At 45.8% G+C, this 27,667-nt stretch overlaps 1 protein-coding gene, 1 non-coding gene and 1 pseudogene across 7 annotated transcripts in view; 1 reads left to right on the top strand and 2 right to left on the bottom strand.

Annotated features, from left to right (window-relative positions):
- FANCD2 (FA complementation group D2) overlaps positions 1 to 15,324 on the bottom strand; it is a 72,263-nt gene extending 56,939 nt beyond the window's left edge. For 2 of the 6 annotated variants that reach the window (XM_063661725.1, XM_054481388.2), the window contains exons 1-9: positions 14,870 to 15,324; positions 12,617 to 12,713; positions 8,351 to 8,491; positions 6,780 to 6,847; positions 6,518 to 6,621; positions 6,073 to 6,133; positions 4,971 to 5,023; positions 1,966 to 2,044; positions 1,478 to 1,602 (exon numbers count right to left, since the gene is read on the bottom strand). In XM_063661725.1, coding sequence (XP_063517795.1) covers positions 1,478 to 1,602; positions 1,966 to 2,044; positions 4,971 to 5,023; positions 6,073 to 6,133; positions 6,518 to 6,621; positions 6,780 to 6,847; positions 8,351 to 8,491; positions 12,617 to 12,680 — 695 coding nt within the window. In that variant the 5' untranslated portion in view covers positions 12,681 to 12,713; positions 14,870 to 15,324. Of the gene's footprint in view, positions 1 to 1,446; positions 1,603 to 1,965; positions 2,045 to 4,970; positions 5,024 to 6,072; positions 6,134 to 6,517; positions 6,622 to 6,779; positions 6,848 to 8,350; positions 8,492 to 12,616; positions 12,714 to 14,716 lie in introns of those variants that run through there. The other 4 variants (XM_054481389.2, XM_054481390.2, XM_054481391.2 and 1 more) reach the window with 4 other exon arrangements.
- On the bottom strand, positions 3,658 to 3,761 carry LOC129034336 (U6 spliceosomal RNA). Its single transcript, XR_008501839.1, has one exon. It is a non-coding gene; the product is annotated as a U6 spliceosomal RNA (small nuclear RNA).
- Positions 15,231 to 26,721, top strand: LOC129033220 (lipid transferase CIDEC-like; annotated as a pseudogene).
- Positions 26,722 to 27,667: the final 946 nt, after the last annotated feature.

The raw sequence follows: 27,667 nt of genomic DNA on the forward strand, positions 1-27,667 counted from the left end.
AAGTATGAGAGACACATGTACATGGTGCTACAGGAGCACAACATAGTGAGGAGGACAATGATAGATTGTTTTTTTTGTTTTTGTTTTTTTGTTTTTGTTTTTTTGCTTTTTGAGACAGGGTCTTACTCTGATGCCCAGGCTTGAGTACAGTGGTGTCATCACAGCTCACTGTAGCTTTGACCTTCCACGCTCAATTGATCCTCCCAGATCGGCCTCCTGAGTAGCTAGAATTATAAGTGCGTACCACCACACCCACCTAATTTTTGTATTTTTTTGAGATACAGCTTTTCACCATGTTGCCCAAGCTGGTCTCAAACTCCTGGGCTCAAGCGACCCACCCACCTCAGCCACTCAACATGCTGGGATTAAAGGCATGAGCCACTGCGCCCAACTGACAGTGATCGATGCTAAAAGAAGACTATACAAAAGGAGATGAGCTGGCATCAGGCAGGTAAAGTGGGTGGCATAGTGCTTTGCCCAGAAGGAGCATCCTGCCCAAAAGGACGAAGGCAAGAAATCATTGGACGTTTTGGAGGTAGCTTTGCAGACAACTATTCAAAAGGAAGTATTACAAACTGAATTTTTAAAAAATACTTCTACTACAATAAAAAGTTGCATTAAGATGGAAACTTTATTACCTAGGGATATTGTTCTCCCCTTCTTCAATACTGCCCTACCAATTACTATTTTTCAAATGAATGACAGTAAGCAATGGGTCTCCGCAAGGGGCCTGATGCAGGACTGTGCATTAGAGTGAATCACCTAGGAACCCAAAGAAGGTAGATGTTTAATAGGCTCCACAAATGATTTTAATGTGCAGCCAGGGTTAAGGACCCCCTGAAGAACAAGTTAATGAAACTTAAGGGATCATGGTCAACTTCTCCATTGGCCAAATTTAGATACCTAATCCTAAGCCAGACTTCACGCTCATAACAGGTATACCATTTAAAACAAAGTACGTGGGGCCGGGCACAGTGGCTCACGCCTGTAATCCCAGCACTTTGGGAGGCTGAGGCAGGCGGATCACAAGGTCAGGAGATCGAGACCATCCTGGCTAACATGGTGAAACCCCGTCTCTACTAAAAATACCAAAAAAATTAGCTAGGCATGGTGGCAGGTGCCTGTAGTCCCAGCTACTTGGGAGGCTGAGGCAGGAGAATGGGGTGAACCCAGGAGGAGGAGGTTGCAGTAAGCCGAGATCGCACCACTGCACTCCAGCCTGGGCGACAGAGCAAGACTCCGTCTCAAAAAAAACAAAAAACAAAAAACAAAAAAAAGAAAGTACGTGGATCTATTCAAATATATACCTTTTTTTTTTTTTAAGTCAAATCCCATACCCTACTCATGAAGGTGGGTATCATCCTCATCATCCTCTTTTTAGATATAAGAGACCATATTACTACCACTCTTTGCATACTGCAGTGATAAAACCCCCATAGCTGAGCCTCACTTAGATGGTGACAGAGTGTTTATCCACCTGAGTTCTTTCCCCACATCAGCGTGCTGGGAATCCCCTAGGATCTCAGGTAGGCTGGTGATGATGTCATGCTGCAGGTTCTCTGGAGCAATACTGATCAGCTGCATGATCTTGGTGGTGAGGTCCTGCAGTAGAGGACACTATTAGAACTGCAGCACATTACCCAGAATAAAGAAAGACTACCTACTTGTGAAATGCAGAGCTGAAATTATTTGAGAAATAAACAGTTATTTATCTCTGTACTTTGAAAAAGAATCTTTCCAAATATTTAATTTATTTAATAAATGATGTCTACTCTTTGTATTTAAACTTCTCTGAAATTTAAAGGGTGAAATATCTATGATTCTCAAATTATGAAAATTGGAAAAAGCTAATGGATGGATGGAAAAGTATGAATTTTCTATTTAGAAAGAGAAAAAAAAATACAACTTCCAAAAGATATGAGAAACATACTCTTTAAATTCAAGAGATAAAGTACATAAGCCTACCTTGCCATCCACAACTCTGTCCAGCCATTTTAGCTGACTGACAATGAGTCGAGGTATGTTGATTTCATCACTGTTCTTGCTAAAATGTTAGGAAGAGAAAACGGGGAACTTAGCCTTTCTGGCCAAAATAACAGCAAGCATTAATACTGCACAAAATATTTTAGCCATTCCATTAACATTTACTGAACACCTACTATGCATTTGGCACTGCACTAGACACACAAGTGATACCCAATATGCAGGAGATACATGCTTACGTATGTTGACAAAAATGTCTAGAAGACATGCTAAATATGAACAGTGGCTACATCCAGGGACGGTTTAGAGAGAAGGGATGACAGGGCTAGACAGCATCTCTTAATAATAATTTTTAAAAAGACAATGTTAATAAATCTTAAAAACTGAATATGACAAATATTTTTAAAAGGTAAGACACTAATAACATCAACGCAGTAAGTGCTTAAAAAGGCAAGCATAAGTCAGGTGCGGTGGCTCATGCCTGTAATCCCAGCACTTTGGGAGGCCAAGGTGGGCAGATCACATGAGGCCAGGAGTTCAAGACCAGCCTGGCCAACACGGTGAAACCCCATCTCTACTAAAAATACAAAAATTAGCTGGGCATGGTGGTGGGTACCTGTAATCCCAGCTACTCGGGAGGCTGAGGCAGGAGAATCGCTTGAACCCAGGAGACAGAGGTTGCAGTGAGTTGAGATCGTGCCACTGCACTCCAGCCTGGGTGACAGAGCCAAGAGTCTGTCTCAAAAAAAAAAAAAAGCAAGCATATATTGCTAAGGGAACATAGAAAGTCAAATGAGATTATATTCATAAAAGTACTAAAAATCATTTATAAATAAAGAAAAGTTGGCTCAATTATCATTTTTCCAAAAATGATAGTTCCCACCTTCCTTCGAGCCTCCTATATCTAAAGTTTTGGACCACTTCCATCTCCTTGACAGCATGGTCCTTGTTATTGCAGCCAATCTTAACTGAAAAAGACTAGCCAGGATGTAAAGCACCCAGCATGAGACATTTAGCTAAAACAAATTTGAAAAAATAAACCTTCAGTGGGTGCAGTGGCTCACTCCTGCAATCCCAGCACTTTGTGGGGCTGAGGCAGGCAGATCACTTGAGGTCAGGAATTCGAGGCCAGCCTGGCCAACATGGTGAAACCTCGTATCTACTAAAAATACCAAAAATTAGCTGGGTGTGGTGGCGCACACCTGTAATCCCAGCTACTCGGGGGGGCTGAGGCAGGCGAATCACTTGAACCCAGGAGGCAGAGGTTGCAGTGAGCCAAGATTGCACCACTATACTCTAGCCTGGGCAACAGAGTGAGACTCTGTCTCAAAATAAATAAACCTTTAAACTTACTATTACCAAATCAGGACTCTGAAAAAATTAAAAAGGAGAACATAAAAATGACTATAATCCTGTCATTCCCGAAATGTACACTATTAATATGCATATGTATATGTGTGTATCTTCTTTTTTAAACAAAATACTGAACTACTTATTGCAAAAACTGCAATTACTTTTGCACCAACCTAATATAAATGCTATGTGTAACCTGGGTTTTTTTCAATTAATGTATGATATTAACTAGTTCTTTTTACAATGATTAATGTGCACATATTTCTATTTTTTGAACATCTCAATTATTTACATTTCTTTATTTTAAAGAGTAATCTTTTTCAATATATGGAACATTTCACAAATTTGGCTATCACCCTTGCAAAAGGGCCATGCTAATCTCTGTATTGTTCCAATTTTAGTATATGTGCTGCCAAAGCAAGCACTAAACTAATATTATTTCATTTTCATTCACAGTTATTATCTTAGGATAAATTAGGAGACATGACATTACGATTAAAGGGTATGCAAAATCTAAGGTTTTTGACACATACAATCTATTGCTCTTCCGAATCAATGCCTAAACTAATTTATATGCTCACTAGCAATGTATGAGCATGCCTATTCACTACACTCAACAAGGAGACCCTTTGAGAGTAGGAAAAAATGCATTTATTTTACTGTTTAATAGTTATTATTTACTATTTTGATACAGTGTTTTAAATTTGTGCCTTTGATTGCTAACAAAATTGAACTTTTTAAATAGTTGATGTTCTTGTATTTCTTCTTCGTAAACTGTCTGTTCGTGACCTTTGTCTACTTTTCTATTAGGCTGTTAATTTCTTTTTTAACATAGTAATTTAAAAAAACAGGTAGGGCCACATCCCAGTAGTTTGAGAGGCTAAGGCCGGTGGATCACTTGAGCCTGGAAGTTTTGAGACTAGCCTGGGCAACATGGTGAAACCCCACCTCTACCAAAAAAAACCACGAAAATTAGCTGGACTGGGTGGCACACACCTGTAGTCCCAGGCACTCAGGATGCTGAGGTGTGAGGATCACTTAAGCCTGGGAGGTGGAGGCCTCAGTGAGCCATGATCGTACTACGGCACTCCAGCCTGGGCAACAGAGTGAGACCCTGTCTGAACATACACTACAAAATTTAAAAGGTAAAGAAAAGTATTCAGAAAATACCTGATTCCAACCAACTGACTACCCTCTTTGGAGACAACTACCATTACCAGTATATTGTGTATCCTTCTACTAGGGATTATCCCTGAGCATAAGCAACAGATACTTTAAAAAAAAAAAAAAATTCTGTTTTAAAATACAGACAAGGTCTCACTACACTGCCCAAGCTGGTCTTGAATTCCTGAACTCAAGCAATCCTCCTGCCTCAGCTTCCCAAACTGTTGGGATTACAGGTGTGAGCCACCGCACCAGGCCAATAGTTACTTTTAACAGTAATCCTATCTATTTTTACAAAGTCATATTAATAGATGAAACTTCAAAGACACTCCAGTAAAATTTTAGTAGTCACTAAGAAACATCATGATAAATATGACTTTCAGAGAAACCAATGGTTTTCAGAGTAACCTTTTCAGAGAGAACTTAAGTACACCAGGGTACTTTGAACATTCCATAATAATGCTACTTACTTTTCAAAAAAATATTCTGGCAACTTCTCAAATAAGGTTTTGATAATGGCAGGCTAAAAAAGAAGACATAGGGAGTTAGGAGATGATCTCAAAATACACAATAGAAATATATAATCCCAGCTACTTGGGAGGCTGAGGCACGAGAACCGCTTGAACCTGGGGGAGGCAGAGGTTGCAGTGAGCCGAGATTGCACCACTCCACTCCAGCCTGGGTGACAGAGGAGACTCTGACTCAAAAAAAAAAGAAATGTATAATTCTCTTTCCAACTAGAGCTCCTGGAATAAAAGCTTTGCTAAAGTTGTTATCTTATTACAAGGATATCCACATGAATATGTCTTCATTTTTAGAATATGCTATTGGAATACAAAGACTTAATTTGTCTTCTGAAAAACTGAAAATGATTATCAAGGCAACGTTAAAATAATCAGATAATCAAAATAGTATTAAATACGATAACTGTTAATCCACAAAATGCAGACTTTAAAAGATTATCAAATAAGTTGCAAGGGGAGCTCTCTAGAGGAACAAGGGAGCTCTTAGACTTAAAATAACTAAATTATCTTCAAGATTTCCAGTGAAAAGGAAGAGTTTAAGAGTGTGAAAAGATTAACAGTAGGGGAGAAGAGGAAAAATGGAGAATGCGGTGGAGGGAAGTTTTCTGCTCTATATACATTTGTATAACTTGAGATATTTAAATCATATCAATGTATTGTCTACATAATGTATTAAAAGAGAAGAGGAGGAGGAAAAGGACAAAATTAAGTTACATAAGCATCTAAAAAGCTAAATGGGAGATGATGTAGATATGAATATGATAAAAATTACCAGGTTCTCAGAGATACAGAGGATGCAACTTTAAGAACAGGAATCAGATGCAGAGAGAATAAATGAGACCGCCAGATGTATTAGGCTAATAAGCACAGTTTTAAAACACAGACATTACCCCGCCAAACCCATCACAGCAACAGGGCTGTGCTAAAGCTGTTACAAACCCAAATTCTCCAATTAACCCTACTCTATCCTGTGTTCCCGCTATTTAGACTTGAGCATACACCACAAACCTCATCCATCAAATGTTCACAGAAAAAGTGACAGTCTTACCTGCAGTATGTCAATCCCCAGAAGCAGTTTGATGAGACTCTTAGAATAAGATGTACCCATACTGTAAAAAAAAGAAATCTGTTTTCCACTTTGCTTTCCTTGTTTTAATGCTTTTATCAACTTTTCTCAATAAAATTGGTTAAATACATAATCTTTAAAGAGGAACTACCGTTAGACAAGAAATACAGAAATGAGCAGATGGCTCTTTGCAAGGGAGAAGTAGAGATTTGAAATTGTGTCAACATAGGTGAAACACATTCTAGACAACACTGATTTTTAGGCTCATAACCACAAGCTTAGGAATTTTAAACTTAGTTTAAACTCTGAGGAAAAGAGAGCTTACACCAAAAATGAAATTTGAAACAACTGTGCTCTCCCTCCCCAGCCCCATGCAGTTAGCGGAACAGACTAAATTTCAGCAAGATTCCATGCCTCCTCTCCACACCTGGCTTCCTCATCCTGCAGACGCTCACAAGACAAAAGGCAGTTCCTGAAACTGTCTTCATCCTCAATGTAAGACTCCAGGCCACTAACAAATTCTTCTATTATCTTAAGGAGATTTAAAAAATAAAAAAGAATAAAATTTTTAGTTTAATATTTGCTGTTAAAAATCATTCTAGCCCACTCAACTTTATACCAGTGTCCTTAAATTCCAAATTTTAGAGTTATGCTGGCAGAAGCAAAAATACCAGGGGAAAAATACATACTTTGGGATAGGAGGGGTGTCTCCTCAGGGTCTGAAAGAGCCTCTTTTGGAAAGCTATTTGATCCACAGCTATACAGAAAAAAGAAGAGCTGGTCACCAGTTTCCTACCATAGTTTTCCTTCTCTAAAAACCCAAGTTTCTTGCCTGATGAAACCAATAAAAATATTTTCAACCTAATTTCAGAGCCAAATCTTTTTTTTTTTTTTTGAGACGGAGTTTTGCTCCGTTGCCTAGGCTGGAGTGCAGTGACATGATTTCAGCTCACTGGAACCTCCGCCTCCTGGGTTCAAGTGATTCTCTTGCCTCAGCCTCCCAAGTAGCTGGGACTACAGGCGCGTTTTTGTTTTGTTTTGTTTTGTTTTGTATTTTTAGTAGAGACAGGGTTTCACTGTGTTAGCCAGGATGGTCTCGATCGCCTGACCTCATGATCCACCCTCCTCAGCCTCCCAAGTGCTGGGATTACAGGCATGAGCCACCGTGCCCAGCCCAGATATAACCCATGGGGTTATATCTAAACCCACATAAAAGACTTAGCTTTGGCTGGGCGCGGTGGCTCACACCTGTAATCCCAGCACTTTGGGAGGCCAAGGCAGGCGGATCACAAGGTCGGGAGATCGAGACCACCCTGGCTAACACAGTGAAACTCTGTCTCGACTAAAAATACAAAAAATTAGCCAGGCGTGGTGGCGGGAGCCTGTAGTCCCAGCTACTTGGGAAGCTGAGGCAGGAGAATGGCGTGAACACAGGAGGTGGAGCTTGCAGTGAGCAGAGATCGCGCCACTGCACTCCAGCCTGGGCGACAGAGCAAGACTCCGTCTCAAAAAAAAAAATAAATAAATAAATAAAAAGACTTAGCTTTGATAGCAGATAGCCACTAAGTGTTCTAAAAAAGACCTGCCATAACCTTAGCAAGATAGAATAATCTGTTCCCCCAAAACAGAATCTTGTAGGGCTTTATAAATTTTCTTCTGAAATTATTCTGACACTGATACAGCTGCTTTCTGGATATTTATTTTTTCATAAGAAAACACAAAATAAATAATATATAATATTTTTTCTAATAAAAGGATGAGAAATGCTTTACTTAACACGTAGTAATGAGGACCAAAGACTGTACCATTTTCTTTTTCCTTTTGTTTTTTGGAAATGGAGTCTCACTCTTATCGCCCAGGCTGGAGTGCAGTGGTGCAATCTTGGCTCACTGAAAGTTTCGCCTCCCGGGTTCAGGCAATTCTCCTGACTCAGGCACCCGAGCAGCTGGGACTACAGGCACACGCCACCATGCCCGGCTAATTTTTTGTATTTTAGTAGAGACGTGTTGCCCAGGCTGGTCACAAATTCCTGAGCTCAGGCAATCTGCCTGCCTCGAGCCTTCCAAAGTGCTGGGATGATAAACGTGAGCCACCGCGCCCGGCCTGACTGTACCATTTTCTAAAAAGCAGTTTCAACTTCGTCTCAAGATGGATGGCCCTCTCATTTCTAATCTTCATTGCCTCTCTATTTAGAAAGCCCACGATTCAGTCCTGAGCTATTTCATTAAACCCAGAGAATAAAATTAGATTAAAATATTACCTAGTTGATTCTGACTCTCTCCTGTTTTAAGAATAATTCCTGATATCTTAAGAAGCTTTACAAAGATGCTGTCATTTTCTTCAACTTCATTAGCAATATGAGATTTCTTTGTCTTTTTGGAAAGTGGTTGCTTCCTGGTTTCTGAAAATAGAAAAATTTTCAAGAATATGGCAAACAGTAAAGGAAAAATTAAAACTTAAACCCAGGAATAATAATCCTGAGAGGAAAACTGATGTGTCCTTAAAAATTATACTAGGATTGATGCTGTAGTGAAATAAACTATCTTCAGCAATAGTGGCTTCCAAAACAAACAAACAAACAAACAAATAGAATTATTTTCACCTATTTTCATTTGAAGAATTCAAAATGTGCCATTTCTGGCCAGGCAAGGTGGCTCATGTGGTAATCCCAGCAATTTAGGAGGCCAAGGCAGGAGGATCACTTGAAACCAGGAGTTCAAGACCAGCCTGGGCAACAAAGTGAGATTTCCCCCATCTCCCTCTCCCCCGCCCACACACACACACTAGTTAGGTGAGGAGACGCGCACCTGTAGTCCCAGCTACTTCCGAGGCTAAGGCGGAAGAATAACTTGAGCCCAGGAGGTTAAGGCTATAGTGAGCTACGATAGTACCACTGCACTCCAGCCTGGGTGACAAGAGGGAAATCCCCATCTCTAAAAAAATAAATTCAAACAAACAAGTGCCTAACGAGAATAACCCATGGAAATGTTTTCCACCCAAATACTAAACTAGCCAGTGTCTCTCAAGCTGTTGCCTGCAAACCACTGTACCGGAATCCCTGGGAAGCTTATTAAAATGCATATTCCTGACCGAGCACAGTGGCTCAGGCCTGTAATCCCAGTACTTTGGGAGGCCGAGGCAGGCTGATCACCTGAGCTCAGGAGTTCAAGACCAGCCTGGCTAACGTGGTGAAACCCCATCTCTACTAAAAATACAAAATTAGCTGGGTGTGGTGGCATGCGCCTGTAATACCAACTACTCAGGAGGCTGAAGCAGGAGAATCACTTGAACCCGGGGGGCAGAGGTTGCAGTGAGCCCAGACCGCGCCACTGCACTCCTGCCTGGGCAACAGAGTGAGACTCCGTCTCAAAGAAAAAAAAAGGCGTATTCCATGCCATATACCAGAGTTACTGAGTCAAAATCTTGGGAATGGGACCTAGGAATCCGAATTTTTTACATTCTTCGATGATACACACCAAATTTGAGACTCAATGATCTGAATAAAGGGTAGACAGAATGGGGAAGTTTCTCCTGTATCGTATCTTTGACTACAATGCTTAGATAGGTTTAATCCCAAGATTTTCAACCCATAAAAAGAAATAAGAAACAAGAAACAAACAGGTACTTGAAGCCAAGTTTAAAATGTACTCTTCTCCCTTAATGATGCCATTCTGTTTTTTTCCTTCTTCGATTCCTCTCCCTCTTTCTTTTTTTTTGAGACAGAGTCTCGCTCTGTCGCCCAGGCTGGAGTGCAGTGGCGCGATCTTGGCTCACTGCAAGCTCCGCCTCTCAGGTTCATGCCATTCTCCTGCCTCAGCCTCCCAGTAGCTGGGACTACAGGTGCACGCCACCATGCCCGGCTAATTTTTTGTAGTTTTAGTGGAGACAGGGTTTCACAGTGTTAGCCAGGATGGTCTCGATCTCCTGACCTCATGATCCGCCAGCCTTGGCCACCCAAAGTGCTGGGATTACAGGCGTGAGCCACCACACCCGGCCTCCTCTCCCTCTTTCTAATAAAGCCTTAATCAGAATGAAACAAAGACCACTACCTTCCTGAATGAAATTAAAACATAACCAGAATGAAAGATTCCGTTTGTTCATTACCGACCAAGAGAACCCAAATCCCTTCTAATAAACTTAATTCAGAAGTCTCTTCTCTTTTGGAGAACAGTATTTCCAAAGTATAACATTTACTTTCAGTAATTTCCTATATTATTTCTCTTCAGTTTCAAATTTTCTACCAATTTCTCTATATTCTAATTCTATAATCCCATTATTACTAATCAACCATTGCAGCTTCACAACTTCCTTTTTTTTTTTTTTTTTTTTGAGATAAGAGTCTTGCTCTGTCGCCCCGGCTGAAGTGCAGTGGCGTGATCTCAGCTCACTGCAACCTCCACCTCCTCGGTTCAAGCAATTCTCCTGCCTCAGCCTCCCGAGTAGCTGAGATTACAGGCGCGTGACACCACGCCCAGCTAATTTTTGTATTTTTAGTACAGATGGGGTTTCACTATGTTGGCCAGGCTGATCTTGAACTCCTGACCTCAGGTGATCCGCCTGCCTCCGCCTCCCAAAGTGCTGGGATTACAGGTGTGAGCCACCGTGCCCGGCCCACAGTTTCCGTTTCTAAATCAAGCCTATTCCTTACATGGTTTTGGACTCACAATTTTTATCATTATAATTGCCGTTCAGCAAGCATTTTCATCTGTTTCGGTTGAATTGACCAAGAATCAGACTTAACTTCCAATAACCTAGTAAGAAATAACTCTTCAATCCACAAGTCAGTAGAAGCTAACCTATGAGAATGCAGAGGCATTAAGAATGACATAACGAGGCCGGGCACGGTGGCTCACGTCCGAAATCCCAGCACTTTGGGAGGCTGAGGTGGGTGGATTACTGGAGGTCAGGAGTTTGAGACCAGCCTGACTAACACAGTGAAACCCCTTCTCTACTAAAACTACAAAAATTAGCCAGGCATGGTGGCATGTACATGTAATCCCAGCTACTTGGGCGGCTGAGCCAGGAGAATCGCTTGAACCCAGGAGGCGAAGGTTGCAGTGAGCCAAGATTGTGCCACTGCACTCCAGACTGGGCAACAAGAGCCAAACTCCATCTCAAAAAAAAAAAAAAAAAATGATATAATGGGCCAGGCATGGTGTCTCAAGCCTGTAATCCTAGTACTTTGGGAGGCCGAGGTGGATGGATCACTTGAGGTCAGGAGTTCCAGACACCCCCTGGCCAGCATGGTGAAACCCCGTCTCTACTAAAGATACAAAAAAATCAGCCGGGCATGGTGGCTGGCGCCTGTAATCCCAGCTACTCGGGAGACTGAGGCTGGAAAATCGCTTGAACCTGGGAGGTGGAGGTTGCAGTGAACCGAGATTGTGCCACTGCACTCCAGCCTGGGTGACAGAGTGAGATTCCGTCTCAAACAACAACGATAACAACAACAACAACAAGAATGATATAATGGACTTTGGATACTCAAGAGAAAGGGTGGAAGGGGGGTTAGGGATTGAAAAAATACACACTGGGTACACTATACACTTTTCAGGTGATAGGTGCACCAAAATTTCAGAAATCACCACTAGAGAACTTATTTATGTAACCAAACACCACCTGTTCCCAAAAAACCTAGTAAAATAAAAACAAACCAACACAAATCAAGATAGAACTGCTTTAATAGAGTTAGACGAGAGCCATAAATGAACTATCAACCTCCCCGTCCCCCACTCCCTTTTTGAGACATGGTCTCTCTCACTCTGTCGCCTAGGCTGGAGTACAGTGGTGCTGTTATTGACTCATTGCACCCTTGACCTCCTGAGCTCAAGTGATCCTCCCACTTCAGCCTCCTCAGTAGCTGGGACCACAGGCACATACCACCACGCCCAGCTAATTAAAAAAATTTTTTGTAGAGATGGAGTCTCGCTATGTTACCCAGGCTGGTCTTGAACTCCTAGCTTTAGGTGATCCTCTCACCTTAGCCCCTCAAAGTGCTTAGATTACAGGTGTGAGCGATAGCACCCAGCCATCAACTCCTTATATCTGGAACTCTTGGGATCTTTGTCAACTATTTCTCATATGGGCAGAGTCTGCACTGTTTCTTTGCCTCTGGTTTGCTTGCTTTGATATATTTTTCCTTTCACATCACTAACACAGCATGTGTCTAGATCATAATATTTTTTTTCCAAGAGAGGAAGAAAGACCATAAAGTTTTTTAAGGGTAGAGACTATGTTATGTCTTTGTGTCTCAACACCTAAATGATGTATAGCAGAAAAAGTCTATAACACTAATTCCTCTTATGGATGTGGAGACTGAGGTCCAGAGGCTGTGGTCATACTCAAAGTTATATGCAGAATTCAAGGCAAAAACTCAGTCCCAAATCTGATATTTCTCCCTTAATTCTGTGCACTCCATTCATTACACTTTGAAGATTCTCAGCACTTGAAAAGCAGGAACTTTATATCTCTCACATGCCTCACACATTGCTACAGGAAATAAAGCAACAAATGACTAGATACTTACTGGAGGCATCTTCTGTCAGGCTCTCATTATCCTCAGATTTTGACAGTCTTCTTTTGGAAACCATTTTGACCAATGTCTTGTGCACTTAAATTACTTCCTAGAGCAAAATCGGGAAACAGAAGTTACCCTCTAGAAGATAAATTCTGAGAAGTTAAAGCTATTGTTCAAAGAAAACTGCTCTATCCAAAATCAGAGGGGATCACATCTCCATATTAATGCTACCTAAACCTAGGTGCTAAGCAAATTTCAACTCTTACATCTAGCCAATACTACCTTCCTTTCAAGTCTTAGTTGCCTCTTTAGGCAGACTACTTTGCTGTTGCTGAAGGATAAAACCCATCACTCTCCATCTGAGATTCAAGACCCTCTATTATCTATCCCCAATGTACCTGTCCTTTAATTAATTATTTCAATACTATATGTTAGGGACTGTGCTAGGTGCTGGGGTTACAACTGTGAACTAGACAGACATGATCCCTGTCCTCAGGGAATTTACAGTATGGTGACAAATAGCCTTAATGTACTGAACTAGTTATGTAAGTGCTATAAAAGTACAGGTTCTATGAGGGCTTACTAGGAAATTTAGTCTAGTTGCTAGTAAGGGTGGTAAAGAGAAGCAAGGACAATTTTTTAGGGACAATCTCCTTGAATTTTTTTTTTTTTTTTTTTTTTTTAGTAGAGACAGGGTTTCACCATGTCGGCTAGGCTGGTCTCAAACTCCTGACCTCAAGTAATCCACCCACCTCGGCCTCCCAAAGTGCTGGGATTACAGGTGTGAGCCACCCGGCCTAAAGAAATGATTTTTTTTTTTTTTTTTGAGACGGAGTCTCACTCTGTCGCCCACGCTGGAGTGCAGTGGTGCAACCTCGGCTCACTGCAAGCTCCACCTCCCGGGTTCACGTCGTTCTCCTGCCTCAGCTTCCCAAATAGCTGGGACTATAGGCGCCCGCCACCACGCCCGGCTAATTTTTTGTATTTGTAGTAGAGACGGGGTTTCACCGTGTTATCCAGGATAGTCTTGATCTCATAACGTCGTAATCCGCCCGCCTCGGCCTCCCAAAGTGCTGGGATTACAGGCGTGAGCCAACCGCACCCGGCCTGAAGAGGTGATTTTTAGGCAGGGACTTGAGGGCTGAAACAGCAGTTAGCCAGTAGAAGGGGTAGGAGAAGAGGAGTCCAGGCAAATAAACACTCATACTGAAACAAGGCGATGTGGAGTTAGAAATGAGACAGCAGAGGTGGGGGGAGTGCCTGAATCACATGACCTTTTAATCTTGTAAATCAGAACCTTCGTGGTCTCAGTGCCTTTGCACAAAGGTGTTCTTTTCATCTGAAGTGCTCTTATTTGCCTGGAAATTCCTACTCAGATCTAAACATTCAATCGAATGTCATCTTCCTTGAAAAGTGTTCCTCCTATCCCTAAGGGAGTTTGCTACTGCAGCTTCCCTGCTCCACAGGGTATATGTAGGGGCCCCTACCTCACACTAGACTGGGGGTCTTTGAGAGCAGGAACCCAGTCTCACTTACTCAATGTCCCTAATGCCCAGCATAGTTAGCGGCATAAGGAAAATTTCTGAGAATATTCAGAGTGAGAAAAGCTCGCAGTGCAGGAGAAATGCTAAAAGCTAACAAGAACTGTTTCAAGTGCTTTATATTTAATAATTCATTTATTTCCCACAAAACTTTTTGAGGTGGGTACCATTATTCTTCTCATCATCACGGGCAGAACTGGGATTCTACCTCGGACAGTCTGGCTTCAGCACCTGCGCTCTTCACCACCTATACTTACTCTTGATGATTATAATGACTTCTAATAATGGTTAACATTTACGAGGTACCGGGTGCTGTGCTAAGCTTTTTATTTATCGCCGCTTCGGTTAATACGGATAACCATTATCAGCCATCTTGCAGATGGAAAAACTAAGTCATGTCAGCACGTCCGGCTTCCAGGCACCCGCCTTTAACACGTGCGATACCATCTGGCTTCCAGAAAAGCCCAACAGAAGTGAGATGAGGCCGATTGCCTGGATTAGTTCATCGGGAAGCAGGTAACGGTAAAAGCCTTTCTCGTTTCCTCATTTTAATGACGCAGAAAGGTACCTGTGGGGATTATCCTATCTCAGGGCAGATGAGGAAGCCAAGGTTCGGGGCGCGGAGCCCCGGAGGAGAACGTCGACCGCGGCCCGGACTTAGAGATTAGGCCGCAGGGGAGCAGGGCCTCGAGAGACTACGACCACTGCTCCACTTACTCACCGAGAACCCGTCGCCGCCCGTAGTTTTCGACTTTCCCGCCAGGCCCGTCGCCGCTCTGACGCCACCGAGGCGCGCCATGACGTGACGCCACTTCCGCGCCGGAAGTGGAAGGCCGGGCAGCCCAGCTGAAGGCAGTAAGCTGTGCTCAGCGCTGCAGCACCGTTCTGTGCTAGCCGGGCATAGGGGCGAGAGAAGGCCCAGAGGCGACGTCAGAGAGAAGAAACTGCGCCCCGGTGAAGAGAAGCTCGCTCATCACCGGCTGGGAGCCAGCTTTCAGTGAAGATGGCAGGGCCAGAACTGTTGCTTGACTCCAGCATCTGCCTCTGGGTGGTCCTACCCATCGTTATCACTCTTCGTAGGCATGATCCGCCACTACGTGTCCGTCCTGCTGGAGAGCGACAAGAAGCTCACCCAGGAACAAGTATCTGACAGGTCAGCACCCTCCCTTCCCCAGCCTACCGCACACCGCCGTGACCTTGGACAAGAAAGTGCAGGCGTTGTGTCAATTTGCCTAGGTTCACGTCTCGCCCCCACTGGCCAGGTGACCTTACCCGTTACCTCTGTGTTTCGCTTTTGTCTTCTGTGAAATGGGGATGATAATAGTACCTGTCTCATAGACAGGTGGGAATCAAATTAGATGATGTCTATAAATCCCTTAGCACAGGATCTAGGACGTATTGAGTGTTAAAAACAAACAAAAAACAAAAACGGTGCTGTTAATCCTTTAGGTTAGTCGCCAACCCTCGGTGGGTTTACCTATGAACTATCCCATCCCACCCTTTCGTTGGGAAGAGTGCCCGGTGCTTTATAGCTTTTAGTATTTGTAACATCCAGTCAGGTGAGTGTGATAATCTGCATTCTACCAAATTACTGTTCCAGTGGTTAGCTGAGATGTTAAGCACCAAAGCGCTTTGCAGTCTGTAACACTGCTGTTAGACATGTAAGGAATTGTAATTATCATTTCCCTTCCTAGGGTGGAGGCAACTTCCTCACATACTTCATTGCAGTATTTATTTATTTATTTATTTTAACTTAATTTAATTTTTGAGACGGAGTTTCACTCTTGTTGCACTAGATTAAGTATCTTATTTTTCCCTTTGCGTATTTTATCACTTGAACAGAAACTCTGAGAGCAGGGTCGTGACCTTGTCTTACTCTATACCCCACAGCATGCAGCAGAGTGCAAGGCACATGGTAGGCCATCAGAAAACTTGTTCACAGCCAGGCGTGGTGGCTCTCACCTGTAATCTCAATACTTTGGGAGGCTGAGGTGGGAGAATCGCTTGAGCCCTGGAGTTCAAGACCAGCCTGGGCAACATAATGAGACCACTGTCTCTACAAAAAAATTTAAACATTAGCCAGGTGCAGTGGTGTGTGCCTGTAGTCCCAGCTACTCAGAAGGCTGAGGTGGATTACTTGAGCCCAGGAGATCGAGGCTGAAGTGAGCCATGATCGCACCACTGCGATTGCAGCCTCAATCACTGCAGCCTCGACCTCTTTGGTCCAGCCTGGTTGACAAAGCAAGACCCTGTCTCCAGAAAAACAAATGAAAAAACACTTGTTCAGTCTACGATAATTCAAGACTTTTCCAGGCAGTGTAATCAAAAGAAATTCATCTAGCTCTCCTATATTTACACTGCTGAATAGTTTTGTAGAAATGGAGTTGAATATCATGACCCTGAGGTATTTCAGGACCCTAAATAAGCAATCTTAAATTATCCTGTATTTTCTAAACACTCAATAGCTGTGTTCTCTGAAGTTTGCAAATTCTACAAGAAATTTTTAATTTTGTATTTTTATTTTTGTGAATATCTAAAAATAAGTCCTTGTACTGTTATAAAGATAAAGCTTTGTAATTTGTAACTGAAAGACATCTATTTACTTTTTGCAGAGACAAGGTCTCACTATGTTGCCCAGTTGGTCTCAAACTCCTGGGCTCAAGGGATCCTCCCATCTCAGCCTCCCAAAGTGCTGGGATTATAGGTGTGAGCCACTGTACCAGGCCTAAAAGGCATTGTCTTAGAATAAAACTTTAAACTCAGTATCTCTCAAATCAGAGTTCCATATTCTTAAGAATCTATGTCTTTTCCTTTCCAAAAAGTCAGTAGTATATTCTTCAAGTTTGAGAACCATTTTTTATACACATTCTATCCCCAAACCTAGTCTAATATATTTTATTCATGTATTTTTCAGCTTTGGTTTAATACCCGTCAGAAATTTTTTTTTTTTTCTGAAACATTGTCTCGCTCTGTTGCCCAGGCTGAAGCTGGGGAATAAGGTCAGTGATGCTTCTGTCATCCCTATGGAGCCACAGAGCCAGTCTGGGAAGCCCCACTTCATAGCTCCTTGGCTGCCAGGGAAAGAACAAGTGGGCTGGACTCTATGAGGTGGAACTGGAGCCCAGGCCGTCTGCTGTGGAATCACTACCCAGAGACTTTATCAGGGTACCTCTTGGCTCCTGGCTTCAGGGTTCATAGTCTAGAATAATATTGTCCAATAAAATATAATGTAAGTTACATTTACCTTTTAATTGTGGTATGGTTTCCCTCCTCTAAAAGTTACCCTCTAAAAGTGTACAATTCAGGGTTTTTTAGTATATTCACAAAGTTGTGCAACCATCACCACTATCTAATACTGCAGTGACTAATAGGCTGGAATGCAGTAGTCATAAGCCTATCATAAGCATAAGTAGAGAGTCTTCAGGGGTGCTAACCATCTAGTTGTCTCGATGCAGGGGACGAGGCACCCACAGTCCCTCTCCCATAAGCCTGCCAAGAAGATTGATGTGGCCCGTGTAACCTTTGACCTGTACAAGCTGAACCCACAGGACTTCGTTGGCTGCCTGAACATGAAGGCGACTTTTTATGATACGTACTCCCTTTCCTACGATCTGCACTGCTGTGGGGCCAAACGCATCATGAAGTGAGCAAATTGGGATTTCCTGGGGACAGGGTGGGTATGGGCAATGGGAGAGCCCCTGTCTGTTCACATGGACTCAGCCTTCTCAGCACCTGGGTCTGGCTTTGGTGCTGACAAAGCATAGCCTGTATCAGACAACACGGAGCCTGATGGGCTCTCAAAGTGCTGTGGACGACACTGGCGTGTGCCGAGGGGTGCACATGTTCCTCCTGGTGGAACCTGGATGCATTTTATTTTTATGACTACTTTCCACTCTAGCAACTAAAGTTTTTCATTGAAATAGGAAGTTTTCTTAAGTAGTCTTCTAGTCAGTTTTTTAAAAGTGAACATGTGTTGGCCAGGCACGGTGGCTCACGCCTGTAATCCCAGCACTTTGGGAGGCCAAGGTGGGTGGATCACTTGAGGTCAGGAGTTTGAGACCAGCCTGGCCAACATGGCAAAACCCAATCTCTACAAAAATTAGCTGGACATGGCAGTGCAGGCCTGTAATCCCAACTACTCAGGAGGCTGAAGCAGGAGAATCGTTTGAACCCAGGAGGTGGAGGTGGCAGTGAGCCAAGATTGTGTCACTGCACTCCAGCCTGGGTGAAACAGCAAGTGTCTACAAAAAAAAAAAAAGTATGTGTCAAAGATTTAATTGAATTCATTAACGAGAGAACTAGCAAGAAGTTATAATCAGTTCAAAGGAGAATTCAAAATCCCACACATATATAGGTCCAGTAAGAATGATGAGATAGGCTGGGTGCAGTGGCTCTCACCTGGAATCCCAGCACTTTGGGAGGTCAAGGCAGGAGGATCTCTTGAACCCAGGAGTTTGAGACCAGCCTGGGCAACATAGAGAGAGAGACACATGCACACACACACACACACCCCACTGGGCAACATAGAGAGAGACACACACACAGATACACACACACACACAGTTTGACACCAGCCTGAGCAACATAGAGGCATGCACGCTGGGGGCAGTGGTAGTATGTGCTTATAATGCCAGCTAGGTGGGAGGATTGCTTGAGCCCAGGAGTTTGAGGCTGCAGTGAGATATGACCATACCACTGTGTACTCCAGCCTGGGTAACAGCATGAGGCCTTGTCTTTAAAAAGAAGAAAAAAAGAGATAAATGTATACATACAAAATTGGGTTTTTTCTCCCGTGGGGATGGGAGGGATGAAATAATCTTCCCTCCATAGGACAGAATTAGTTTGCAAGTCTTATGGACCAGAGTCATTTGTACTATATAACGAACTTTTCTTAAAACTTATTTTGAAAGCCTAACCAAGTATCTCAGGAAGCATGAGAATATGTGAGGTTAGAAGCTGCGTGCTGTTATGGTGATGTTTCCCAAATTCGGCAGCTCCAGTGGCGCCTTATCCATTGGGTGGATGTAGCCACTGAGGCTGAAGTGATTGAATCAGTCCAAAGCCGCAAAACTTGCAAGCAGCAGAGCATGGCTGCTAGTCCATCTTTCTGATAGTCTATTCTTCTCCAGTTCCTTCATTTAGTGTTTCCTGAGTGCCCACTGCATGCCTGGCCCTATGCTGTAACTACAGATTCAGAGATGAACAAAATACCAGAACAAGTTCCCTGAGGGCAGGAATTTCTGTGGCCTTCAGCACCTTGGTGAATGCTGACACATAGTAGTTATTTAAATGATTGTAGAATAAATGAAGACACAGGCAATCTCTGTTCACATGAGGCTTCTGAGAAATCCTGCTCAGGATCCCAAGAGTTCTACCAGATCACATGTAGCTAGAACATATCAGACCTTGCTTTCTTAGTTGATCTCCTGCAGACCCAATCTGCAGATGAGGAAACTGAGGCTGTGTGGGTCTGCTTGCCAGAGACAACGGTGGGTGGCAGGCTTGAGCCTGGTTCTGTGGCTGAGAGGTCCATTTTCCTCCTCAGCTACTTCTTCCAGGATACTACCATCTCATGCCACCTCTTGACCTCAGACTACCACCAATAGTCTGCATATTTCAAAATTATGAACAAGAAGTTTCAGACCAGCTGGGGGCAGTGGCTCACACCTGTAATCCTAGCACTTTGGGAGGCCGAGGGAGGTGAATCACCTGAGGTCAGGAGTTCGAGACCAGCCTGGGCAACATGGTGAAACCCCCGTCTTTACTAAAAATACAAAAATTAGCCGGGCGTGGTGACACACTCCTGTAATCCCAGCTACTCAGGAGGCTGAGGCAAGAGAATCACTTGAAACTGGAATGTGAAGGTTGCAGTGAGCCGAGATCACACGATTGCACTCCAGCCTGGGCGACAGAATAAGACTCTGTCTCAAAAAAAAAAAAAATGGTTTCAGACCTTAAACTCAATCCAGTTAGGGGAGGTGGGACACTTAGACCTAAACACAGTCTGGTGACTGGGATCAGTTTAGTAACTTAATGGTATCACTAGGTTTTTTTTAATTATAATAAATATGTATAGCATAAAATCTATTGTTTGGACCATTTTAAGTGTACAATTCAGTGCCATTAAGTACGTTCACAATGTTGCCCAGCCATCACCGCCATCCATTTCCAGACTTCTTGCATCATCTTAACCAGAAACTCTGTCCCCCTGAAGGACTAAGTCTCCATTCCTCCTCCAGACACTGGTAGCCTCCACTCCACTTTCTGTCTATCAGTTTGCCAATTCTAGTACCATATGGAACTGGAGTCAGTCAATTCTCATTCTTCGTTTCTGGCTTCCTTGACTTCGGATTTTCAAGGGTCGTTCATATTGCAGTATGGATCAGAATTTCATTCCTTTTTTTTTTTTTTTTTGAGATGGAGTCTCGCTCTGTCACCCAGGCTGGAGTGCAGTGGCGCAATCTCAGCTCACTACAACCTCTGCCTTCTGAGTTCAAGCAGCCTCAGCCTCCCGAGTAGGCCGCCACCACACCTGGCTAATTTTTTTGTATTTTTTGAGTAGAGACACAGTTTCACCATCCTGGCCAGGTTGGTCTTGAACTCCTGACCTTGTGATCTGCCCACCTCGGCCTCCCAAAGTGCTGGTATTACAGGCGTGAGCCACCGTGCCCGGCCTCAGAATTTCTTTTTTTCTTTTTTTGAGACAGAGTTTCATTCTGTCGCCAGGCTGGAGTGCAGTGGCACGATCTCAGCTCACTGCAACCTCCGACTCCCGGGTTCAAGCGATTCTCCTGCCTCAGCCTCCCGAGTAGCTGGGATTACAGGCGCATGCCACCACGCCCGGCTAATTTTTGTATTTTTAGTAGAGACGGGGTTTCACTGTTTTGGCCAGGATGGTCTCGATCTCCTGACCTCGTGATCTGCCCGCCTCGGCCTCCCAAAGTGCTGGGATTACAGGCCTGAGCCACCACTCCCGGCCGACCTCAGAATTTCATTCCTTTCTAAGGCTGGTCAGCTAGGTTGTCAGCCTCAGTTCCTTGATTTGAGAAGTGGGTATACTTCTAAGGTATAGCCTTGAAAATGTAAAGTATTCTCTTGTGTAGGTATAAATAGTTCTAAGTCTTTCTGCCACCCACACCCCAGTCAGACCATAAGTTCACTTATCGAATGAATGTTAATAAAAGACTAAAGTTTGAACAACAGCCAGGGAACACTTCTTTGCCTTTTGTTTTCCACTCCCCTATTTCACTTAGGACTAGACACCTCGAGTGACCCTCACATACTCCTTTCAAACAGATTTGGTAAGAATTTGATTAAAATTATCTAGCATTCTTTTTTTTGTTGTTGTTGTTGTGCAATTCCATTTGTGTGAAATATCTGGAATAGGTAAATTCATAGAGACAGAACGTGGATTGGTGGTTGCCAGGGTCTACGGGAAAGGGAGAATGGAGAGGGTTTCCTTTTGAAATGATGATCAGTCAACAGGGTGTAGGGTGGCACTTACGAAAGAAAGGGCAGCTCCCACTGGAGTCAGGTGGCTACAGTTGAGAGTAGTCACATTCTTGCAGGGTAGAAGATAGAGTACTCTTTTGGAAAATAGTATTTATTTATTAAACTATAGTTTAATAAACAAGATGTGACACAATCAAACATTGGAGATAGGAGAAAATTTAGAACTACTCCATCAATATGGTGGCCACTAGCTGCCTGTGGCTAGTTAGATTTAAATTAATTCAATTCCTTTTTTTTTTTTTTTTTTTTTTTTTAGTATTTATTGATCATTCTTGGGTGTTTCTCGGAGAGGGGGATATGGCAGGGTCATAGGATAATAGTGGAGAGAAGGTCAGGAGATAAACACATGAACAAAGGTCTCTGGTTTTCCTAGGCAGAGGACCCTGCGGCCTTCTGCAGTGTTTGTGCCCCTGGGTACTTGAGATTAGGGAGTGGTGATGACTCTTAAAGAGCATGCTGCCTTCAAGCATCTGTTTAACAAAGCACATCTTGCACCGCCCTTAATCCATTTAACCCTGAGTTGACACAGCACATGTTTCAGAGAGCACGGGGCTGGGGGAAAGGCCATAGATCAACAGCATCCCAAGGCAGAAGAACTTCTCCTAGTCGGAACAAAATGGAGTCTCCTATGCCCACCTCTTTCTACACAGACACAGCAACAATCTGATCTCTCCTTCCTTTCCCCACACTTCCCCCTCTTCTTTTCAACAAAACCGTCATCGTCCTCATGGCCCACTCCCGATGGTCGCTGTCCCGATGGTCGCTGTTGGGTACACCTCCCAGACAGGGCGGCCGGGCAGAGGCGCTCCTCACTTCCCAGACGGGGCGGCCGGGCAGAGACGCTCCTCACTTCCTCCCAGACGGGGTGGCGGCCAGGCAGAGGCGCTCCTCACCTCCCAGACAGGGCGGCCGGGCAGAGGTGCTCCTCACTTCCCACACTGGGCGGCCGGGCAGAGGCGCTCCTCGCCTCCCAGACGCGGTGGCCAGGCAGAGGCGCTCCTCACTTCCCAGACGGTGTGGCGGCTGGGCGGAGGCGCTCCTCACTTCCCAGATGGGGCAGCCAGGCAGAGGCGCTCCTCACTTCCTCCCAGACGGGGTGGCGGCCAGGCAGAGGCACTCCTCACTTCCCAGATGGGGCAGCCGGGCAGAGGCGCTCCTCACTTCCTCCCAGACGGAGTGGCGGCCAGGCAGAGGCGCTCCTCACCTCCCAGACGGGGCGGCCGGGCAGAGGTGCTCCTCATCTCCCAGATGGGGCGGCCGGGCAGAGGCGCTCCTCACTTCCTCCCAGACGGGGTGGCAGCCGGGCAGAGGCACTCTTCACCTCCCAGACGGGGTGGCCGGGCAGAGGCGCTCCTCACTTCCCAGACGGGGCGGCCGGGCAGAGGCGCTCCTCACTTCCCAGACGGGGCGGCCGGGCAGAGGCGCTCCTCACTTCCCAGATGGGGCGGCCGGGCAGAGGCGCTCCTCACTTCCTCCCAGATGGGGTGGCAGCCGGGCAGAGGCACTCCTCACCTCCCAGACAGGGCGGCCGGGTAGAGGCGCTCCTCACTTCCCAGATGGGGCGGCCGGGCAGAGGCGCTCCTCACTTCCTCCCAGATGGGGTGGCGGCCAGGCAGAGGCACTCCTCACCTCCCAGATGGGGCGGCCGGGCAGAGGCGTTCCTCGCTTCCCAGACGGGGCAGCCGGGCAGAGGCGCTCCTCACATCCCAGACGATGGGCGGCCGGGCAGAGGCGCTCCTCACTTCCTCCCAGACGGGGTGGCAGCCAGGCGGAGGCACTCCTCACCTCCCAGACGGGGCGGCCGGGCAGAGGCGCTCCTCACTTCCCAGACGGGGCAGCCAGGCAGAGGCGCTCCTCACTTCCTCCCAGACGGGGTGGCAGCCAGGCAGAGGCACTCCTCACCTCCCAGACGGGGCGGTCGGGCAGAGGTGCTCCTCACTTCCTCCCAGACGGGGTGGCAGCCAGGCAGAGGCACTCCTCACCTCCCAGACGGGGCGGCCGGGCAGAGGCGCTCCTCACTTCCCAGACGGGGCGGCCGGGCAGAGGTGCTCCTCATCTCCCAGACGGGGCAGCCGGGCAGAGGTGCTCCTCACTTCCTCCCAGACGGGGTGGCGGCCGGGCAGAGGCACTCCTCACCTCCCAGACGGGGTGGCCGGGCAGAGGCGCTCCTCACATCCCAGACGATGGGTGGCCGGGCAGAGACGTTCCTCACTTCCTATACGGGATGGCGGCCGGGCAGAGGCGCTCCTCACTTCCCAGATGGGGCGGCTGGGCAGAGGGAGTCCTCACATCCCAGACGATGGGCGGCCAGGCAGAGACGCTCCTCACTTCCTAGACGGGGTGGCGGCGGGGCAGAGGCTGTAATCTTAGCAGTTTAAGAGGCCAAGGCAGGAGGCTGGTAGGTGGAGGTTGTAGCGAGCCGAGATCACGCCACTGCCCTCCAACCTGAGCAACATTGAGCATTGAGTGAGCGAGACTCCGTCCGCAATCCCAGCACCTCGGGAGGCCGAGGCAGGCAGATCACTCGAGGCCAGGAGCTGGAGACCAGCCCGGTCAACATGGCGAAACCCTGTCTCCACCAAAAACACAAAAACCATTCAGGCGTGGCGGCGCGCGCCTGCAATCCCAGGCACCCGGCAGGCCAAGGCAGGAGAGTCACAGGAGCCCGAGGCAGGGAGGTTGCAGCGAGCCGAGATCACGGCAGCACAGTCCAGCTTCGGCAACAGAGGGAGACCGAAGAAAGGGGAGAGGGAGAGGGAGAGGGAGAGGAAGAGGAGGGAAAGGAGGGAGAGGAGGGAGAGGGAGAGGAGGGAGAGGGAGAGCTGTAGCATTCTTTATATTTTTTTAGAGACAGCATCTCACTCTGTCATCTAGGCTACAGTGCAGTGGTGCAGTCATGGCTCACTGCAGCCTCAACCTCGTAGGCTCAAGTGATCCTCCTGAGTAGCACAAGTGTGCACTACCATGCTTGGCTAGTTCTTTAATACTTTTGTAGAGACAAGGTCTCACTAGACCAGGCTGGTCTCAAACTCCTGGCCTCAAGCCATCCTCCTCGGCCTCCCAAAGTGCTGGAATTATAGGCGTGAGCCAGTGCACCTAGCCAAAGTTGTCTAGCATTCAACCAGCTGCTCTTGAACCTGCCCCCACTTCCCCATTTCCCCTGCTTTCCAAATATCCAACCCCATGTTAATTGCTTTATGCTATTTCAACCTCATGAGCCTCATGGTGGCAAGTGCAATGCCATTTTACCCATGAGGGAGCTGAAGCTCAAAACTAGAGCAGTTTGCTGAAGTTTACCCAGCTAATAAGATTGAATTAGGACTTAGGCCTGCCTGATTCAGGTTCAGTTCTCAGTACATGCTCATGCCAGGCATGGGTGTCTTCATGTCTAGCACTCTGAACATGAGCTAGACTGCAGATGACTTAGAAAGGCCTCAGAGTCAAGAACAGAGTGTCTCAAGGGCAGAGACACATTATAGAGATTAATCTGGCTGGACCAAAGTAGTAGTAGAAAAATAGAAAGCCATATGAAATGAGCTGGGGTTTTGCATGAGAAAGTAGGGAGGTTCTGGGCATCTCAGTTAAGGTGGAATTGCAGGTCCTCGCCCTAATCCTGATCCCATCTGCAGCATCTGTTCCTATTTGCACATTTCATCATTTCTAGAATTCATGAAATGCTTTTAGTGCTACCACCTCAGTGATATTCAAATGTTATTAATGAAGAAAACAAACATAATGAAACCAATCCCTTCCAGGCCAGCATGGGAATAATGGGTTGTAGGGAGGTGTACACTTACGTTTTATTCTTATTTATTTATTTTTGAGATGCTCTGTTGCCCAGGCTGGAGCGCAGTGGTGCAATCTCGGCTCACTACAACCTCTGTCTCCCAGGTTCAAGCGATTCTCATGCCTCAGCTTCCCAAGTAGCTGAGATTACAGGTGTGTGCCACCTCACCTGGCTAATTTTTTTGTATTTTTTAGTAGAGACAGAGTTTCACCATGTTGGCCAGGCTGGTCTCAAACTCCTGACCTCAAGTGATCCACCCGCCTTAGCCTCCTAAAGTGCTAGGATTACAGGCGTGAGCCACTGAGCCCAGCTTCGTTTTGTTGTTGTTGGTGATGGTGGTGGGTTTTTTTTGTTTGTTTGTTTGTTTTGAGACAGAGTCTTGCTCTGTCACCCAGGCTGTAGTGCAGTGGCATCATCTCAGCTCACTGCAACCTCCGCCTCCTGGGTTCAGGCGATTCTCCTGCCTCAGGCTCTCAAGTAGCTGGAATTACAGGCGCCCACCAGCAGGCCTGACTAATTTTTGTACTTTTAGTAGGGACAGGGTTTTACCATGTTGGCCACGCTGGTCTCAAACTCCTGACCTCAGGTGACTCACCCACCATGGCCTCCCAAAGTGTTAGGATTACAGGCATGAGCCACTACGCCCAACCTACTTTGTGGTTTTGACTTGTGTGCCCTCTCATTCTACCCAGGGAAGCTCTCCGCTGGGCCCTCTTCAGCATGCAAGCCACGGGCCGGGTGCTGCTTCACCTCCTGTTACCTGCAGCAGCTCCTCGATGCTACGGAGGAAGGGCAGCCCCTCAAGGGCAAGGCGTCATCCCTCATCCCGACCTGTCTGAAGATACTGCAGTGAAAGTCCAAGCCCTAGCTTTCCCCAGTGAAGGACTAGACTAGGGGCCCCACGCTCAACTGGTAGTGGCCACAAGCCTGGCAGCTGTAGAGCCGCTAACCTCCCCACACCTCCCTCACCGCACAGGACCCTGAGTGAGGAGGAGGGGCTGGAAACCTGGGGTGGGTTGGTCAAAGGAGAACCTCAGGCTCCTGGCCTGGCCCAGCTCCTTCCTGCCCAAGGTAGCTTAGCCCATCCAGACTGGTCCCGAAGTGTGCCCCTCCATTGGCATGAAGTCTGCCTCTCAGCAATCCGGCCTCACAGGCTGTACTTTCATGGTGCTCTCTACCTTCTGGCCCCCATCCCAGAACATTCCTGAGTGAATTCGCAAGCATACCAGCATGTGATATTAGGGAGTTTGCAATAAATTATTGATGCTGATGTATCTTTGCCTGTGTTCTTTGGGGTGGGGTTCTGTCTGGAAGGTTGGGGGGGGCTAAAGGAAGAGATGAATCTGTTGTCAAATTATTCTCCATAACGTAAGATTACAAATAATAGCAGTTTTTCTACCAAAGGGGAAAAAGAAAAAAAAGCTGAGCGCAGTGACACGTGCCTGCAGTCCCAGCTACTCAGCAGGCTGTGGTGGGAGCATCCCTTGAGACCAGGAGTTCAAGGCCAGCCCGGGGCACAATAGCAAGAGCCCAGGCTCTTTAAAAAACAAAATTGCAGGCCAGGCGCGGTGGCTCACGCTTGTAATCCCAGCACTTTGGGAGGCCGAGGTGGGTGGATCACGAGGTTGGGAGATCGAGACCACAGTGAAACCCTGTCTCTACTAAAAATACAAAAAAAAAAAAATTAGCCGGGCGTGGTGGCGGGCGCCTGTAGTCCCAGCTACTCTGAGAGGCTGAGGCAGGAGAATGGTGTGAACCCAGGAGGCGGAGCTTACAGTGAGCCAAGATCGCGCCACTGCACTCCAGCCTGGGCTACAGAGCGAGACTCCGTCTCAAAAAAAAAAAAAAAAAATTGCATTTGATTTTGAAACTAAAGTCGGCTGAATTTGAGGCTTGAGCTGACCATGTAATTGATACCATAAGTAACAGTTTCCTAATTAAATTCACCTATCACAGGAGCTTCAATTGAGCAGGTGGGATTAAGTCACTCTTCTAATTTCTCAGTGTCCTATTTTATAATAACCGTTTAAGTGGTTAGGTGAAAAAGTACTACTCAAGCTGTAAGGCATTTCTCCGTCAATGCCCATCCTAACTTGCCAGACAGCTTATCTTTCATGTTCAGGACTTTGAACCTCAGGATTTTGAAGTGGGCTCATAGGTAGCCCCAAAGAGTAGGAGCTTCTAATCAGTGTGAGCTGGCATTTTCCAATATTGGACAAC

The sequence above is a fragment of the Pongo pygmaeus genome, chromosome 2, assembly GCF_028885625.2.
Source record: "Pongo pygmaeus isolate AG05252 chromosome 2, NHGRI_mPonPyg2-v2.0_pri, whole genome shotgun sequence".
Lineage (NCBI taxonomy): Eukaryota > Metazoa > Chordata > Mammalia > Primates > Hominidae > Pongo > Pongo pygmaeus.